Genomic DNA, 20,297 nt, shown 5'->3' on the forward strand with positions numbered 1-20,297 from the left:
GGTGTGTGTGTGCGTGGGTGAGAACGTCACATGCTTGGTATTCTAGCGTGTGCTGCTCTCTGTCAGGGGAGAAGCTGAATTGTGTCTTAAACCTTCTGCTCCCTTGCCTGTTAATCTGCCAGTATTTGACACTGCATGGCTACCTCCCATCAGTCCGCAGCCATTTTCAGTGATAGAAAGAACAAGCTAATGGCAGCAGCTACTTGGAGAGAGAAAGAGAGAGAAATGGACGGAGAAGTCGGGGTGTGTAAAGAGAGAGGAGGTGGAGGAAGAGGGACGAGATGAAAGGATGTAATGAGAAAAATCACGGAGCTCCAAGCTTTTTGTCCTCCTTCCATTGTTTCTTCTCGCCTATCTGAGGGGCCTCGCTGGCCCCTTCTCCAAAAACCGCTTTCCCCTCGTCAGGGTTTGGGTATATGGCAATGCAATCACCAGAAAACACTGTCTCCATCTGTCTGGCCTAAATTGAGCAGCCTCACAGCTGCTCCCAGGGGTTTGTGGCTGTAAAGCAGAGGAGGGAAGAGTTGGAACGGCGCTGGTTATCCTTCCTGTCCGTTCGCGCTCCGGCCAAGACGTCAGACATGCTTTGTGTGGCGGACTAGTTTTCCTAGTTTGAGTGTGGTTTAAGAAGGAAATAAAACTATCAACTTTTTTAGTCTCTCTTTTTTTTGTAGCTTTGTGTTTTGCATTTTTCAAAAGAGGCAGAAAATGGGTGAATGATTTGGCTGATTACTCACTTATTTCTGATTCTAGATGTCCAAAATATGCAATATCTGCATTTGCAAGTGTTTGCCATGTAGGTCGAACTTGAATTCTAACTTTTTGAAACCCATTGACCAATACAAACTTCCCTGCAAAATTATCGTCCTTTAACTCTCATGTGTGGTGATGTTTTAGCCATCAACATAAGTGTGTTTTACTGACATGTTGTTAGATAAACCAAACTATTATTTAGCTGAAGAAAAAGGGAAAGGATAGATGGTTAAATAAATCGGTAACACTTCATTTGAAGGAATGTGCATAAGACTGACATGACAGAACACCAGTCATGAACATGAAGGAGTTTTTATGAATGTTTACGACTGTTTTCCTGTAAGATAACACTTTTAATGCAAAGTTGACACTTTTAATTGACTTTTATTGCAAATTTTAATAAAACTTTGCATTTAAAGGTTCATTATTGACCAAATAATGCAAAGTTGACACTCTTAATGGACTTTTAATGCAACCTTTCATTAATAATTATAAAATTTTATATTACCAAATGATACTTCGTGACAACAGTCACAAACATTCATAAAGACTCCTTCATGTTTATGACAGATGTTATGTCAGTCTTCAGATAGTGTCACCAATAAATCAAATCAACACCTGAAAAGTGTGGCATGCGTTTGGATACCCATAAACAAAATACAGCAGGACAGTTTGAGGCCACCCAATTAGTAAGTAGAGTCCAGCTTTTTCATAATTAATGTAAATAAATAACTAAAGTAAATAAAAGCAAAGACAAAGTCCAGACCTGAATCTAAACGAGAATCTATGTAAATACCTGAAAACAGATGTTCACAGATGTGAAGCAGGTAGAAAGATACGATAGAAAAAAACAAACTTGCAGCTGTAATTGCAGAGAGAGGCAAATACATTCACTTTTCAGATTTTTATTTGCAAAGAAGTTTTAAAACTATAATTTTCTTTTCACTTCACACCTTATGTACACTTTGTGTTGGTCTTTCACGTACATTTCCACTGAAACACATTAAGGCCTGCAGTAACGTGATAAAAGGGACACACTTTGCTGCATATTAAAGCAATGCAATCCCTTACATCGGAAAACCACCATGGTCACTTTAAGCAAAGGCAGTTTTTAAACATGCTTTCCTTTAGTCGTGTACTACAATTTATTTTGAAGCCATTTTGTTCATTTAATCCACCTAATGGAAAAACGTGGTCAACAGTTTTTAGTTTTCACCCCATGGAAGAGGAAAGAAGTAAAACGAGACTGAATGCTGTAGCATAAGAGCCTTCAAGCTGTTGCAGAAGGAAGGTTTTAGCTCTCTGCTAAAAAAAAAAGAAGAAAAAACACTCATCCTGCGAGCTCGGCCTGGTCTTTTAATTAACTCTGGGGCCTTATTGGTAGGACCCTGGTGTGGTGGGCTCTGCCTGGAAGCGAAACCCTCCTGTGGAGGTGGATCACCTGCCGTTACTGACTAATTAGGAACATCCTTATCTTCTTCTTGGCTCTTTCGCTGACCCACCACTTCACCGCTTGTAAGAGGTTCTCATATCTAAGAGGCTGTGGGTAGAAGGAGAAGAGGAGGAAGCGCTTGAAAGAAATGAATGCATTAGTTTATAGTTTAGGTTGTTATTTAGGTAAAAACTATTGTGTTTTTGTTTTAATCCCACATGAAAAGTAACTCCTCTGTTTTTTTGGTTAAGCTAAATTTGAAAATGTTTTGATGTCATCAGTCAGAAAGGAAAATCACATTCAGGCTAATTGTTGCAAATCTTTACTACATTCAATGTTTTAAGTGATGCAGCCTGGAGGGTTTTATGTTTGCGACCATTTTTAACCAGGCATGTGTCCGGATGAAACTCTCACAATTAAACATTTTCATGATGATTTTACAACATAATGATTCCAGAAACATTTTAATAAAGAAAAATGCAAAAACCATTCTAATTCATAAAACAAAACCAATTTATACTACAAATAACAAGTCTCTTGTTTTAATTGTATTTATATTATTAGCATTCATTCTTATTTTGCAGATATTTTTTGTCATTCTTGTATCTTAAGTGTAAATGTTGATATTAGCTGGATAGCTAGCCTGCAGTCCGCTGCTTAACAGAACTGAAACTGTCATTTTGCCAACCGTCGTTTGAAAGTGATGCTGCCTCAATATGAGCAATTTTAATTTCAGCCCCATTCATTTTATGATTGCAAATATTTACAAATATCACAATTTATCTTTTTTGTCAATGAGAAAAAAGTGTAAGAAAGTGTGAAAACCGTGAAAAAGCAGATCTGTGCATCCTCTTTTTAGTCATTTGATTATTCTAGCACTTTCTCTGGCCTCTCATTAAATCAATATTTAAAGAAAATAGACAATATGAAATTGTTTAAAACTATAACTCTTCAAAACCTTGATTTTTATTTTGATATGACAGCTGTGAATTAATGGTAGGATTAAGACAAAGGTATTTTATTCAACATATTGCTTCACTGCTGAAGTGAAGTAGGCACAAAGATTACATTAAGGTACAGAATCTGCAAGAACTCACAAATGTTGCATTTCTTTAATCGTGTAGTTTAAAAACTTAAAAAATGTGTTTAAGTAGCTTTTAATTCCCCTCTTTTAGTGGCAGGACACGTCACTGGTGGCTTTAGTTTGGTTCTGGAGGTTAAACAACGTGACGTTTTTATATGCTGTACTAAATTTGGCCTGGATGATCTTCAACCACCTGTCACATTTTCTAGTAGTTTCTGTTGCCCTTAATGTCGGTGTTAGCAGCTGTGTCGATGAAACAAACAAGTTTTGGCTTGGAGCGCAGACACTTAACCAAATCGAATGAAAATAAAATCAATCCTAATGTTATAATGTGTCTCGGTTCTTGATGGAAGAGGAGCTGTAAATCAGAAACAGAACGGTGAATCCTGTCTTTTCAAAGTGTGAAAATGACTCTTTGCGATCGGCTTAGCGTAAACAACTGCCCCCAGATGTAAAAGGATAAATTGTTTTAGAACTATGGTTGATTTTATATAATATTTCTTCACAATATCCTGGTTTCAAATTGAAGCTAAAGTTAACAGCGAGCCTTTAGTTCAACAGCAGGCCTGACCTGAGCAGCTGAGTGGTTTATGGGTAAATCATAACAAAAATAAATAGATAAAATGCTCATTATTTCAAGCCAAGTTTTGACCAAAAACTGTATCTCTGCCTCAACTTTCACGTTTTCATGTTTTTTCTGACCGTTAAACCGATCAGATCTGTATTCTGTTGTGTTGCCGTTTTGTTTAGAGTTGATGCTGCTGACTCAGTCTGGATATATATTGACCTATATTGTTTTGTAGTGTAAAAATATGTATGGCTAATCCCGGCAGCCTCTGTTCAGTTTCTGGTCCCTGCGGCCTTGTGGCTCTGCTGAGTGGGCCTTTTTTTCTGTCTTTTCTGCTGTAATGGTGGTATTTCACTGAGGTTGAAATATTGGCCTTAATGTGGATTTTAGCTGTTGCCTTTTCCCCATAATTTATAATATAAAGTAGCTAGAAAACATAGATGGACTGTATCAACAGTGATGTAAACATGAAAAAGTTTGAATCAAAAGATGCAAGTCAAATCAGAAGAATTGAAATGTATGAAGACCAAAAAAAAAAAAAACACGAGGCATATTACAGAAAGAATAGAATAATGAAACTATTCTGTGGCACATGCCGTGACTAAGTACAGTCAAAATATAAAAATCAACATATAACAATTAAAAGTTAAAGACTTTGTCTCAAGCCACGTATGAGACGAACCAAATGTAGAACAAGGAGCTCTGCTCAGGCGAAACCAAAACTGACCTTTTTGACCTGTGTGTCTGATTCTGAACCCAACAGAAATAAGAAATATAAATATCAAGAAACATAAAGAACAAAAACTGAATGAACAGTGGCAACCTACGTAGTGTGGATCTGATTAATACATGCAAAACAGGTGAGACTATTGGATGATAAACTCCTGATGGAGAACAGTTAGCTACACAGATCCATTCAGCAAATTAGAATTTATTTCAAGAACTTTATTACTAATTTAAACCTAATTTGTGTATTAATTACATACAGTTGGATGTCTGAAGTTTCTGTTATGTTATGAAGTTGCTAATTATGATGAGTTTTCCACTTATGGCTGAAATGAAAAAATATTATGCGAGACCAATAAAAAACATTTTCAAGATAATTTGCTTGATGGAAACTACCTGCACAAATTTTATCAGGTTTCAAAATGTATTTTTAATCTGAAAAATGAGCCTCATCAAGAACGCATATTCACATTTGATTATGACTGCAGACAAGGAACAGGAAACACAGTAAGGGGGCAATAAACTCTGCTCTTTTAAAATTGACCAGACAAAATGTAGAATACAGTTCGACGTCTGTGGGAGAAATTGCAGTTATGTATTTGTCCATAATGATCGAGCTTGAGTTACTTCACAAAGACAAATAAGCAAATATTTTAGCCTGTAGATGTGCGAAACCAATAGAAAAAATACCTCCAATAAACTCGCAATTATAGTTGCATGAAATGTGGTTCTGCAAAATGTTATGTCGAATAGTGACGCTCGTTGCATCTTCAGGTTTTTGTCTGGAATTTAAAAAAAACAATTTCCTTTCGCTTCCCTCTTCTGTGCTGCGTTGTGCTTTTGACTACTTCATAAAATCCCCCAAAAATTCATCAAAATGTATGATTTCCACTTGAAAAATCTAAAAATAAATAAATAATTATTTTTACTTTTGCAAGGGCTTTACGTGGGATTGGAACAATCCGTGGTGATGCACACCCGGCCTCTCGTTTTTGTTTAAAAACCTCTCTGGTGAGCAGATCATTACAGATTTTTGCCGAGGCTCCGCCAGGACTTCATTACTCGTCTAACTCTCTTTATTTCCTAACGCTCTGAGATTCATCTACTGTGAAATCGCCCGTCACTGCGGAGTCAAATAGTTGGAATAGGTCTGTGGGTTTCTTAGAATTAATAAATGTTATAAGAAAAAAAATAAATGTTTGAATACAACTTCATATTTAATTTCCTGGAACAGCTGGCTCTTCAAACAGAAGTAAACAGTGAATGTATCGGGGGACTGTTTTCATTAGTGAATAAATTCTCATCAGGTCCTCTAATTACTACTCCTGGCAGCAGAGCCTCAAGAGCAGGGATGGAGTCAAAATAAACTTTGCTGTGTGTGCAGGCGTGTGTGTGTGCAGGGTGTGTGTGTGTGTGTTGATTGTGATAAAGAGTTTGTTTGGCTCGGTGGAGTCCTGTGGCTCAGATGAAGAATATAGTTCAGATACACTTGCAGTGCTTGTTAATTAGGTCAGTTCACTGTTGGTTTGGGTCTATCAAGTGTTTGGCTAATAATAGGAAAAAATATGAACTACCACCAGCCTCGCCCTGTGAAGAAAGCCAAAGTACTCTGGCATAAACAGGCCTCGAGGTTAGCTTTCGAAAGATTTCAACAACTGAGAGAAGATGGCATATAATGCTGCACTCATCATAATTTCTGTGTGCAAAATAAGCAAAGCAATGCGGCACCCATAACATTCATGTCAGCTTTCTATTTCCACTAATCCTAAACCCATCCATCCAGATGTTTTATTGTTGTTTGTGTACCAATACACACTTAAGGATGCACCTCCCATTGTTAGCTGGTTTTAAATACCACACACTCGTTGGTGACGGTGACGATGTGTGTTGTGGAGAATTATCCTTTCTCCATTTAGGTTCAAGAAGACTGTGAGATGAATTCATGAGTTGCATTTATTAAGAATAAAATGCAATATCTAACACCCTTGTCCATAGTGGGGTTGGGAGGTGCTGGTGTCTATCTCCAGCTAACGTTTCGGGCGAGAGGCGGGTTCACCCTGGACAGGTCACCAGTCTGTCGCAGGGCAACACAGAGACAGAGAGGAAAAACAACCATGTACACACACAAAGGGAGAATTTAGAGAGACCAATTAACCCAGGACCTTCTTGCTGCAAGGCAACAGTGCTACCAACTGCGCCACTTTGCAGCCCTTAAAATACAATTTAACAAAAAATAATAAAATACCGGGCTACAAACTTCTCCCGTCTTCTGTTGGTTACATCAAAGAATGAAAACATCCGAGGGGAAACCATGGGAGGTCGGAATATTGATATCGGTTCACAGCAAAGGAGATGGGGATGAGCTCTGTAAATCAAAACGGGGAAATCAAGAGGGGTGTAAGAGGACATGCAGCGGCTCAGTTGGACCGACGTGAAGCAGTAGAAGCATCTTCCCACATGATGACAGTGGTCCCTGCGGCGCTGGGCCCCGGAGAGCTGCAGCGTATAGCGACAGCAACCAACCCAGCAGATGTCAAGCAGCTTTTCCATCACTTTCCTGGGCTTTTAAGCCGACTCCAGCCATATGGGTTGTGTCCATTTGTGCAATTGATTGTATTTCCTCCAGCGCCCCCTTTGCTCTGCTCTCCTGACATCGTGCGCGGCAACCTGCTGTCAGAGAAGGCCTCCTAAATAGTCTGGACAGTGTCAGAGTCTGCGAGGCAGAAATGGAGGAAGCCGCAGCTACAGTTCAACCTCCGAGCCTGGAGTTTCGCTTCCTGTTATGTCAAACTGTCTCTATGAGTTTGTGAATGTGCAAAACAGTAGTAGCTGTCCTCTCCTCAACCCCCAGGGCGGCACCATCTTATTTTCCCGTTTTTTCCCTTCGGATGGGATATGCTTGTTGTCAGCTTGCCACAGAGATTCGCTCAACTTTAAAATTCTCTCTCTGTATCTCGTGCTCGTCTCTATCAGAGGCATCAGACCAGAGTGTGGAAGAAACAGATTTTTTTTAATTAAAAGTCTGGAGGCTGCGTTACTCCGTAGCCTGGGAGTCGGCGAATGAGCCACCTGTTTGACTTCCCTCTGTGTTGAGCCAGATCTCGTTTAGAGCTCTACGGCACTTTCCTACCCGGCGGTAATAACGGAGCGCTTTAGTTTCTTCGCAGATCTGAAGAGGATCTCACCTTTCAAAGCAAAGAAGAACAAAATAAATCAGCGTTGACTCGAAAACATTTTGTAATGTATGAAGTAACCTTCATATTTACAATGTATGAAGGTTGTAAGTATTAAAGACATTGTGCGTCTTTACGTTGCACTTTTTATCCCCGGTTGTGAGCTGAGCTAAGGTCTAATTTTTAAGAGATTTTCTACTTTTCCTTAAAGCTGATTTTCATTTTCTGTTGTTGATATTTAGCTTAGAAGTCATGAAGTAGGAAATTCTTGAACTTTAACCCCTTGAATGATTGGCAAAATACACACTTGTGTAAAGACATATGTGATCACATCAGTGCCACTGTGTGCTCTAAAAGTGCAGCTAAAGCTCAGCCATTATAGTCGCACTTTGAGGTTTTCTACTTTATCTGTTCATTTGTTTCCTTTTTCCAAAAGGAGTGACATTCACAAAGGTCGTCGCATCTTTTTTTTTTTTTTTAAAGATATTTTTAAAAATTTCAAAACTCATGTTAGCTAACAGTTGCACAACACCGTCCTCTCTCATACGCTGGACCTTTTTTTTCCCCCTGCATTTGTCTCGATCTTTCATCATAACATTACCAGTCAATAAGCAGTGATTTATCAGTCTCTCAGAAGCCAGTCCGTGCTGGCTCCTGAGCTCACTTGATTTGCTCATCATCTGTACAATTTCCTCCAATATCCTCAGCTTAATACCATCCACTGTCACTGTGCAGCAGCGATAGCATAGATTAGCCTGCAGCAAAGCGAGCCAGACACATAGCTGCTGTTTAGTGTGGGCATAAAAGATACGGCTTCCATTAGGAGGCGGGAAGACACTGCAGAATGGCTTTCTTACATAGCTGCATTATACTGATTTCTGATATGCCTTCAAAAACATCCAGCATATGAGCTGCTCTGAATATCATTTTTGAAATGCATTGCTTTTTTTTAAGTGTGTTTTTTTTTTTTTTTTTTGCTTGCTTTCCGTCCCTCTCGCTACAACAGCAACAGCATCGCAGCCTCCGCAGTGTGTGCCTTCAACCTGAGCGCCATCACCCAAACCTTCAACGGGCCCTTCCGCTCCCAGGAGAATCCCCGCTCCACCTGGCTCCCCACACCCAACCCCATCCACAACTTCCAGGTTGGTTTCCACACACAGTCTATTCGGGGGACCTGGCGATACACACAGAATTGTCATCTCAATTTCAGCTGGGCATAAGCTGGGACCAGAGAAAAATACGATATAAAAGTATGTCACAGACAAGTTTTAGAGGCTTGTTATCTAACTTGCAAAAAGAATGATTTAAAATGTATATATTTTTTTTGTTCTAAGCTGTTATAAACAACCTCTGGGTTATGTTTCTATTCGTTTTTACGTTTCTTCTTTCCAAGTTAGCTGAGATTCTGACAGATTGGATGAAAACCAGCGGTAAACTCTTTCTAGTCTTGTCAAAAATTCTCAATTGGATTTATGTCTGGGGTTTGACTGAGCCATTCCAACACATTAACATACCGTGATCTAAGTTGTCCTATTGTAGCTCTGATGTGTTTTTAGGATCGTTGTCCTTCTGGTAGGTAACCATCCATCGCGATGCCAAGTCTTTTGACGCCTCCAGTATGTTTTCTTCCACAGTTGCTCTGTATCTCCCAAACATGAAAAGATTCCATGTTTCTATTGAAGAAAAACATTCTCATACCATAATATTACCACCATGATGTCTCCACAACTTTGTGCCCAGCCCAGCTGATGCGTTGCTCTCGAATGTTGTCTAAAAAACCAATCTGATTCATAGAATGGCTGGATTTACACAGAGATGAAATTGCACACAGCTGAACTAATTTCATCTGTTTTTGTTGTGCTGAATTTTATTTATGGGTATCGGTGTAAAGGGGATGGCACATGTAAGCATGCTTCACTTTTCAGATGCTAGAAAAAACTTTTCAAAACCTGCATCATTTTCCTTTCATTTCACAATGATGCACAAATCACTTGTTGGTCTCCGTCATACGATCCCAATTAAATCAGCATGTGGCTGTGAATAAAACAGAACAGCCCACAAACGGATTATTATGTCAGGAATAATTGATAAGACAGCCTGATAGAGTTTCAAACTATTTATTTAACAGAGGAATTTAATTACAAAGAAACAATAAGGAAAACACAATCATCGTCGCACAATGTTTTTAGGTGTGCTTGTCGGGCTCTGGCAGGAGGCTGACAACTGTTTTCCAGGGCTGCATGTTTTAGATGTTTTCCTGCTTAAACATGCATGACTGAGATGAATGGGTCATTAGTAGGCTCCTGCAGACCTGGAGGAGACATTCACAACAATTGAGTCAGATGACTGGGTGCGGGGACACATCTAAAATATGCAGGACAGCAGCCTCTGAGGATCGGGATCTGTGGGCCATCCTCAGACATTCCCACACATCACAATTACGCTAAATTGGTTTGATGTCAGTGTAATGGTTTAATCTGGCATCTCAAACTAGTATGGATAGAGCAGTCCGTTGGTGCATCTGTAATGGGGCTGCGGCGATAGCCGACACCTGAACTATGACCCCCGAGTCCCAGACGGGTTGAAAAACAGGGCTTCGTGGATTCAGAGCATGGTCCAAAGAGAAGAGAAGTTCACGCCATCCAGTGATTATAATGGGCAAGTACAGAGGCGACACAAGCATTTGTAATGTGGAGGAAAGGGGAGGGCTTCATTAGCTTGGGCTCGTGAGTCGCATGCGGCTTTTCTCTCTGCTTAACCTGTCTGTCTAGGTTCTCATTTTAAGTGCAGGTTGTGGACTATTTTATTTTGAAAAGTCATTCAATTTGAGAAATGTCAGCTTACGCCTCTGTTCGACTTCCTTCCAGCAAAGACACTTTACACTTGTCTGCAGTTCAATCATCTGTTACTACAACTGAGCTACCAGCACAGTTCTGTCGAGCCAGAGGCTGTGAGACATCAGTCGGACTCGGTCACCTTGTTTGTTGTTGATGCTTGAAGCTTGCAATACGGTGAGTTGCAGGTAACCAGGAAAACCAGGAGAGTCTGCATCGCATGAGTTTTTTTCTGTAAGTGGATTGGATTCATTTGTGAACCAATAGATACAGCAGTGGGGAAGCAATATTTTATACTAAATGTGTGGGGGGATCCAAAGGAATATTTTACAAATATATAGGGAGGGAAACGTCATTCATAATAATTGCAACGCCCATGGGCAGAGATCACAACTCCAACTCCAACTTCTCTGTGAATGACTTTTTATAAACATCCGACCAGATGGAGGCTTAAAGAGGAGCAGTGAAAGCAAATGAGGTAGATTAGCAGGGCTTGCCAACAATTCATGGTGTCATCCGGGACATGCTGCTGCGGAAAATTGTTTCTGCTGCCGGGAATCGGAGCTGCTAGCTGGTCATGAGACGGTCATACATGAGTCAGAGGGTCAAAAATCATTAGATCCATTTTAAGACTGACTTAAAAGTCTTAAATGACTCTTAAGTTATTTTAAGACTTAAAAGTCTTAAAACTTTTATGTGGATTAATGACTTACGACAATGTTTAATTTCTCTTTGGGACAAACCCAAACTGGTTCCCAACACATTAGATATGACATCAACTTTTTAAAAGTTTATATATATATATATTTTTTTAGCAATTTTAGCTAATCCTGTCTAGTGACCACTTGTGTTTTCCCATCTTGATGAAGAATTAAATTTGTTTTAATGACGACTTATTTTTGTTCTAATAATTGTATTGTAGTTTTCTTTGCTTACTGTAGTTATTGTATTATTTGTATCATTTGCAGAATTTGAACAGTCAATTTCATTTTAACTTTATTTTGTCATTGTATAGCATTTGTTTGTTTTTAGTGAGATAAATTTTCCTTTTGATCAGGGACAGTGGAAATTATCTATTTGGCTAATTCAGGTGGATTTACTACAATGTTTATTAACGTAAATTGTCCCTGCCATACATATTAATACATTTCAAATTTCAAAGTATTTTCGATTTGAACTGAATTAGTTTGAGAGTTCTCCTTTTGAACTACAACAGAGGATATGGGAACAGCATCAAAAATATGTTTTTCTAAGGTTCCTGTCATGACAAAGTCAGTAATTATTTATTTTCGTAGCAGGGGAAATGACAAACCATGTGTTGTAGAACAGCTATTTTAAATTATTACTAATACAAAGCCTAAATAATTATGGGCTTAACTCTTGAAGCAGTCTTTAGCATCAGCTCTTAACACAGCTGGTGGGTCTGGCCTTTGAAAAATAGCATTCTTACTTTAAATCAGGGATTTCTAAAGGGCTGCCAACATTTCCAAATCGGCAATGTTCCTTTCCTGGCAGACAGAAACCTCTAAGAGATTAATGCTCTTCTCCATTCACCGTTCCTGTTATCTGTTATCTCTTGCTGTCTTGCACCCTGAATGAATTTCAGATATCTCTCCACAGATTATAGGAAGTATTGTTTCCTTTAAAATAGTTTCAAATACAGTGAAAACCATGTGATAGTTGCTAGATGACTGATCTTAAAGGTTCACGTTTTTAAGTGTTTGACTGGCTGGTCAATAGTCAGAAATAAATAAGGGCTGAAATCATTTTTGGTGCCTCTCTGGTCTGCAATATTTATTTCACACAGTGTCTTAAAAAACTTGGAACATTTTTCTCATCCACAAAGCAATTTTAGCTACAAACCCTTTTTTTTTAATCATATGTATCTTTAAACTTACTGAGGATAAAAGTGGAAAAAAAAACACACACAACGTGTTTATGATGAAGCTCTAGCAGCTGCGTGGTTTCCTCGAAAATCAACAAAACAACCGTCGAGAACATGGCTTCGTACATTTATAATTTAAACAAATCTTGTTTTCTTGTTTGCTTTACAATCTTTTATGCATCTAATTTACAAACGCCTCTCGGCTTTGTGTTTTCCCCTCTGCAGTGTGGCACTATAAATGACAAAGGTCCCAATGAGGGTTTGACGGAGCGCAGCCTTCAGGACGCGCAGCGGCTGTACCTGATGAACGACGTGGTGCAGCCAGAGTCCGTGGATCCTCTCGTCATGCAGGACGACGTCCGCTTCTCAAACCTGGTTGTGGACATCGTCCAGGGCATGGACACCCTTTTCCACGTCATGTACATCAGCACAGGTTTGGTTTGTCTCAAATCGGATTATGTGTTGGTCTAAAAGAAAAGCTTGATTTTTCTTCTTTTTTTTTACAGACACGTCTTTTTGTTTTGTGTTGTTTTTGCTCAGAATATGGCACCATCCTGAAGGCTCTGGCCACGCCCAACAAAAACCTGCAGGGTTGTTACCTGGAGGAGATGGAGCTCCATCGGACCGGTGTCCGAGAGCCAATCCTGAGCCTTCAGATCCTGCACAGCGACAGGTCGCTCTTCGTTGGCCTCAAAGACAGAGTCCTGAAGATTCCTCTCGAGAGGTGTTCCTCCTACAAAACCGAGACGTGAGTAGAGCATCAAATCTAAAACGTTCAGGACGTTACAGTATCCACAGAGTTAGTGGATGCCTTCGTCCGGCCCTGTCACATACATGAAAGACCTTGGAGCATTATCCTCTTTAGCCTCAACCGCTATCAGTTGTATCTCCAAATATAAGCTTTAGAAATCATGTTAAAAATTATATAAAGTTGCAGTTACTGTTTTCTGAAGGAAATATTTATGTTCTTGCATGGATCAATGCATTTTGCTCCTGGGAACAATCTTAAGTATTGAAAAACAGATTGAAACCAACACACAAAAAGTGGACGAAGCAGCAGATCACTGTGTAAGCAGATTTTCTCTCATCGTTTGTGGAGATTTGGTTTATGCTTAGATGTTTGCGAACATCGTCTTCTATCGTTTAGTTAATGTTTTGTTTAATTGTGTGTATTGCTTTTTTTCTCCATGATTCTTTACTTTCCTGGTTTGTTTCTGGTTTTAGTTGTGCAGATTAGCCTCTCTTGTTATTGAGCCTTTTGTTAAAAAAATAAATAAAAAAAAACACTGCTGAGAAATAGTCTGACCTGGATTTTTCAGCTGTTGTTATGGACCAGACATTTGCTTACTAAATGTGATCTTGCTGTATATCGATGGTTTTTCATATCGTAGTCTGTTGTTGTTTCCCAGGGCCCAGATAACCTGTCAATTTTTGCAAAAGCTGAGGAATCTAAACGGGACTCCATCTTGAGTTGAATGACATCGTTTTCATTGGGAAGTTTTGTTTTAGGCTTCAGGTTTTCCCTGCGTTGGTTTGGACTCTCTTTTGAGTTGTGGTTGGTGTTTTCTTGTAATACACGTTCTTGATTTGCCTCGTCACTTTCACTTGATTGCATATTTTGTCTCTTCTGTTATTATCTATGTTCAGTTTAGTGATAGTTTTCATTGTGCTCATGAGTGCTATGGCTGTTCATGCTTCATTCCACATTCAGTTAATCAAGCGGCTCCTTTATGCCAGTAACCATCCTCCCTCTGTGTGTGTTCCTTCCCGGTTTGCTCAGTCAGATCTGTTTGTCAGACAGTGATGTCTACCCAGCTGTTGTTCTCTATGTCACTGTCTCAGCTCTCATTAAAGCGCATCGCCTTCATTGGGACCCTGACTGCCACGCTTCAAGATTTGGGTGTTCCACTTCGAAACATGGTGGAGTTAGAATAATTACCAAAGAAATTTGCTGTCATATAAAGTCTTAAAGAAAAAAATGAGAAGTGAATTAAAGTATTTCAACATTTTAATGATTGTTTATCACTACAATTTGTCAACAATACTTAATCAGCAAGGAGGCTGTGCATTGGTTATCTCTGGGAATTCCAGTTTCCTCTCAAAGCCGAACGTTATGAGTTATTTTAAGCAGTCTGTCTGTAAAACACTTTGGTGTGAATGTGTGTATGATTGTTTGCACTGTGTGTCTGTTTGCTGCTTTGTGATGGACTGTCAACCTGCCGAGGGTATATTCCACCTCTCCCCTAATTGCAACTAGAGACAGGCCTCAACAACCTCTCACCCCCGCAAAGACAAGCTGGCAGCGCCATGGGTGAATTAAGCTTCATTAATAAGCTTGTACCTCATAGCAGCTTCCATAACTCATTTCCCTTCACTTCCACATCCTATCTTACCGCTCGCAGTACTGAACGTCTTTAGCAAATAAAATCCCGGATCTGACTTTTAGAACTAGCATTTAGGCCACGTACTGAAGCTCAAAATAATGTTTCCATCTCGCGCCGCTGTTCGGTGTACGGCGTTCATGTTTTAATGATCATTTTATACATTTATACATCATTTTATACATTTGGGCAGGTGATTTATTTCAACCTGCTCGGTCTAGAGCTGAAATCAATTATCTGTCCGCAACAGGGATTAATGTCCGGAGGACATGGCCGATAATCATTAAAGTCCTTATGGTACCAGACAAATGACGAGGGCGGTATCTCCTTCGGCTCATTAGAGGAAATAAATTAGAAATAAATTTGTTGTGCTTTCGCTGTAATGAAGTCCAGAAAAGTTCAAAGAAAATACTTCTTTTTTTTTTCCTGTTTGCCGGTGTTTGAAGCCACTTCTCAGACTGATAAACAAGAACGATTCTCTGTGCTAGCCATGAGAGTACTCAGTGAATCTTCAACTCCACTGTCATTTATATGAAAATCCCTGTGCTGTGGATGAGCAGGGGAGGTGAAAGGCTCACTGGCTGTTCGTCCAACTTTCTTTCTCTCGCCAAGTCTCTTGATCAGGATCTGCAGCTGGCCTCTCAGCTTTGTTTTAGCATACAAATTGATGCTAAATCGGCTCGGTGTGTATGTTTGCGTGTGTGTGTTCATGAAAGAAAGTCTGCTGGATTTGTATTGGGGTTGGTCCTGGACGCATGCTGCAGGTTGCCATTTCTTTTAGGTCTGAACTCTTAAAAACAGGGTATAGCAGAGGCAGCTACCCTTTGAATATCTATCCACAGGACTGGAGGCAGAGACAGAGAAGGACAGCAATACGGAGACAAAGGGCATTAGAAGCATAAAAAAGCAGGGCCTATACAAGATAATGTGCGCTAAGACAATAAGAAGAGTGAGCCCTTCACTCGTTAAAGGAAAAGAGGAAGAGATGGAGTGTGTAGGAAAGACAGAATGTCCTTAATCTACTTTGCAACATTCACCTCACCTATGTGGCTCACTTGCACTTACAATCGTTTATATGCACAGCAGCTTAAGGCACACCGGTCTTCAGAGTACAACAGATGTCAACCTGCCAATGAAGGTGACGGCTGATCGTATTTGTTCAGACTCAAGAGAAGGGAGACGGGTGGCGTAAAATCAGGAGATTGGAGAGGAAAAAAAGGGATGAATGGATGTGAAAGTGAAGCAACTCACAACAGCACTCAAAGCGTTTGAGCATGAATATTCTGCCTCCTTTACCAGAGTAAAGAAGGCCTTGCAATGCCTCTTATTAATGTTACTTGTCTTTAGAAGTGACCTTATTAGATCCCAACAGTGGGAAATGTAATTTATTGTATAAAACTATTGTTCTATGGAGGCTTTAGAGTTTTGTAAGTGAACAAACAGCATCCTAAAGACCAAAGAACACAGCAGACAGAGCAGAGAAATAAATGTGGAGAAGGGTTGAGTTATAAAGACTTATTCCAAGCTTTGATGATCACACAGGTCACTGTTCTATCTATCTTCTGGAAATAAAAGTAGTATCAACCACCTTAAACCAACCAAGACATGACTACTAAACTGACAGGCCAGGGTATTAATCAAAGAAACAGCCAAGAAGAACTCAATAACTCTAAAGGAGGAGCAGAGATCTCTAGCTCAGACGTCCGTCAACAGGATAGCAGTTGTTTGTGCGCTCTACAAATCTAACCTTTATAGAAGAGTAGCAAAACAGAAGCCAAAACAAGTCATGTTACCAGTTTTGTTACAAGCCAAGAGGGAGATACAGCAGACATGTGGAAGAAGGTTCTCTGGTCAGATATGACCGAAATGTAAGTTTCGGGCCTATGAACAGAATGCTGAGCGCATCGCCTGCAGAGTGAAACATGTTGGTGATGCAGGATGCTGTGGGAATACCTTTCTTAAAGGGGCAGAAACAATTATGTAAAATCAACATTTTTGAGCTTTACGTTATGTTAGAATGTTATTGCCTCTTTAAAAACATACCTGGAGTGTTTTGCTTTGATTCTTTCATGTATGTTTGAGAAATCCTTTAATCTCCCATGGCAACCATTCAGCTGAGCAAAACGCCTGGGTGGACCTAGCTCCGCCTTCAGTAATGAAACTCCTCCTCCGAGCTGCAGTTTCCATGTGTCTGAGCTTCAGCATTACAGAGCACTGCATCCCACGACTCCCCCACTCAGCTCCTTCAAACTAGCCAGCAGCAATTAGCAAACACCTGGTGGAACTGCGCATCTGCTGAGCTCATTATATAAGCCACGTCTCAGTGCGACGCTTTAAAAAAAAACATCGTTAAAGGGTTAACAGAGGAGCTGTGTTGTGATTACTTCTTGAAGGCAAAGTTTTAAAAAGACCTGAACTTTCTTAAAGAGACAGAGGCCCAATTTCAAGGCGTTAAATTACAAAATCTAATTTCTTGTCAGTTATATTTAATTTATACAGCATTTTTATAACAACTGAAGGTAACATAGTTACTTTATTGTGCTAGAAAGTGATACAGTTTGACTGGAAAACACATAATGCTGCCCGTTTAAGCAGGGATAGAACATGGTCAGATATCCTGCTAGAACAGGACCATGAAAAGACACAACACACTTGTCTGGCCTTGTGAAATCTATGTCTATATAGCATAAATCACCAATTGGTAAAGTTGCCGATATAAATCTCTAACAAGCTAAAGGATTAAAAACTTTACATTTCCTTCAGCAGCAGCTTTTTCTCGAAGGTTTTCCACGACACACCTTACCCACTCCCCCACAGCAACAGTGACAGGGCCCGGTCTTATGTTTTCGCCTGACACCTCGCCGCATTAGACTGTGACTTGACAACATATTGTCAGTTCAGCTCCTTTTCACTTCGCCTGTTTCTCCCTCACCTTTCTGCTCCGCACCGTGGCTCACTTCGAGTCTCCTCCAGCACCGCTCAGCCGCATTGCGCGCACTCTCCCAGAAGACAGACCAACTCCAGAGTCCTGGAGTCAGAAATCCACATGTGCTCGCAGACCGCAGTGGGGAAGTGCAGAAACGCAGCTGACAGCAGAGCCCACGGTGTAGGCGCAGCAAATGACTGACGCACACAAACACACCTACGCCTAAGACAGAGCAGTAGAGCAGTTCATAGCCTCACTCTGAAGTGGAATGAAATGATTGCAGACAGATAATGACCATGTGCCTCATCTTTGATGGCATACAGCTAAAAATGTGTTGTCAGTCATTGCTAGTCCAAAATCCTCAGCCATAGCCTTGGTGTATTTTGTGCTTGCTGAGTTGTTAGATATATAAGATGTTTCTCAGAGCAATTTCACCAGACCAGAGGAAGCTTTTTTTTTTTTTTTGGTAACATCAGCTGCATTTTTGTGCTGTAAAACTTACTGAGTTTCACTGAAAACAACCTTCCAAAGCAAAAAAATGGATGATAGTTTAGCCTTCTATGTCCTAAATTTTAAATCTCTGCCTGGATATTTTTGCTTATTTTAATTGTATGCAGTTCTTTAAATGTCCTGTAAGTAAATATATTTGCCCATTTGTCCATAACAACTGGAACTTTCAATATCTAGCAAGTTACTTTCGCAATTTACCATCTACTGAAAGAGTCTTTCATCAGATTACTTTCACTTCCTGCTTCGGCGGGGGGTGAAATTACCGTAATAACCCGATATTGACTGGAAAGCGTAAGGCCTCCCCTTTCAGAAACGGTAGGACTTTTTCAGATAGCGCAAAGTGTGGCGGAATTACGGTACTGCAAATTCTACTGGATTGCTGGCGCTACGTTCAGGACATTTTCAGATTGCAGATACAAGAAATGAACAAAAAACTCACATTCCAGTAGACATTATTGCTGCTGTGAAGGACTGACTTTGCTGATATTAGTGGTTTATAAAAGTCATACAGCTCACAACATCAAATTCTGAATATATCATATATTTCCAAAAAAGCTACAGAGAGTAGGACTGAACCGATTCCTTGAATGATTCAAGTACCTCGATTATTAAAATTCCTCGAGGAAAAGTTATCTGCGTCGAAGCTTTGTTAATTTATCTTGCATTATGTAGCGCGCCGTGTTCCGCCCGGATCATTATTTATGGTGGGCAGCGCTCTCACCTCCGCCTATGAGTTGTTGGGATGTGCTAGCAGCATGGTGTTGAGTTGTGCGCCGTTTAGTCAGGGTTTGGGAACAAATAAGGATTATTGAATTTTGCGGTGCGATGGTTGGAGTACGACAACTTTTGTGGCGCCGGAGTCACGTTGTCATGGTTTTGGAGCGAACGGTAGGAATGGCACAGAGAGAGATAGAGATCCGATTCCTCGGACAATCGTAAAAATATTCTATAGAGTACTCGATTACTAAAATATTCTTTTACAACAGCTCTAACAGAGAGCTTAGATGGGCAGGAAGATGTTTCTTTTAACATTTTCAAGGACAAAGCAAAGCTGAAAGCCATCTGATTTGAAACAATAGTGACACGATCTACAAGCATTTCAGGTAGTTTGCCGTAACATTTTCTGCTACATTGTTGATGTCAAAACTTGTTTAAATTAGTTGGTTTCCGGTCACAGTGTTTCTAACGCAAGATTCAGTCATAGCGAGGAATTATTTAAAAGACATAAAAAGCAAGCCAATCTTAACCTGGTAGCCGTCAGTTTTTTTTTTTATCTCGCTGTTTAATCCTGCAGACATGATTACTGTAGGAGATGTTATACAATTCTGAGCTGAAATAGAAAAATACTACCTGCCTTACCAAGTACCGACTAGAGCAGAGGTCGACAACAATTTTCTCTTTTCAGTTCGCCGATATTCTGTCGTTTCTCTGGGGACGCACGACTCAGACTTATTTGGACAAAGACCCACCTACTGTTTCACTTAATTCAGCTCCTGTTATTGTACTGCTGTCTGAATGAGCTGAATGGATTTCCGCCCGACTCGTCTGCATTGTGTGCGGTCGTCCTGCCTAAATGAAGACATGCGGCGTCCCCGTTCACTCACTGAGGAACAGCTGGATGTTCTCCGCGGCTTTTAAATCCGTCAGCAGCTGAAAGGCAGCCACACACGTCGTTTTCTCCACCAGCAAAACACTTTAGCCACATTAACGTGACATTATTCACAGGCGAGCTGCTTTGTTTTAAAGAGCAGAGTGAGTTTTGATAGACTGTAGTGTACGTACCTTGTCAGTCAGACGTTTACGCCATCATTGTCGACAAATGTCATAGTGATTTGAGGCTTTTAAAGTTGTTTTCTTCCAAGTGGAATAATCATGTAACAAAAAATGACATTGTTGATGTCAGAGCTTGTTTAAATTAGTTGGTTTCCAGTCAAATATTTTTAATGTGAGCTTCAAATCCTGTTGGAATATTAAATTGTCTCCAGGTTCAGCAATCTCATTTGAGAAAAAAAAGTTGAAGAAAAC

At 40.0% G+C, this 20,297-nt stretch overlaps 1 protein-coding gene across 3 annotated transcripts in view; it reads left to right on the plus strand.

The window, feature by feature from the left end:
* sema5b (semaphorin 5B) overlaps window positions 1-20,297 on the plus strand; it is a 236,644-nt gene that overhangs the window by 173,495 nt on the left and 42,852 nt on the right. For all 3 annotated transcript variants that reach the window (XM_023336501.1, XM_023336503.1, XM_023336502.1), the window contains 3 exons: window positions 8,743-8,878; window positions 12,681-12,888; window positions 12,996-13,203. In XM_023336501.1, the coding sequence (XP_023192269.1) occupies window positions 8,743-8,878; window positions 12,681-12,888; window positions 12,996-13,203 (552 nt within the window). The remainder of the gene's footprint in view (window positions 1-8,742; window positions 8,879-12,680; window positions 12,889-12,995; window positions 13,204-20,297) is intronic.

The sequence above is a fragment of the Xiphophorus maculatus genome, chromosome 7 (assembly GCF_002775205.1).
Source record: "Xiphophorus maculatus strain JP 163 A chromosome 7, X_maculatus-5.0-male, whole genome shotgun sequence".
Lineage (NCBI taxonomy): Eukaryota > Metazoa > Chordata > Actinopteri > Cyprinodontiformes > Poeciliidae > Xiphophorus > Xiphophorus maculatus.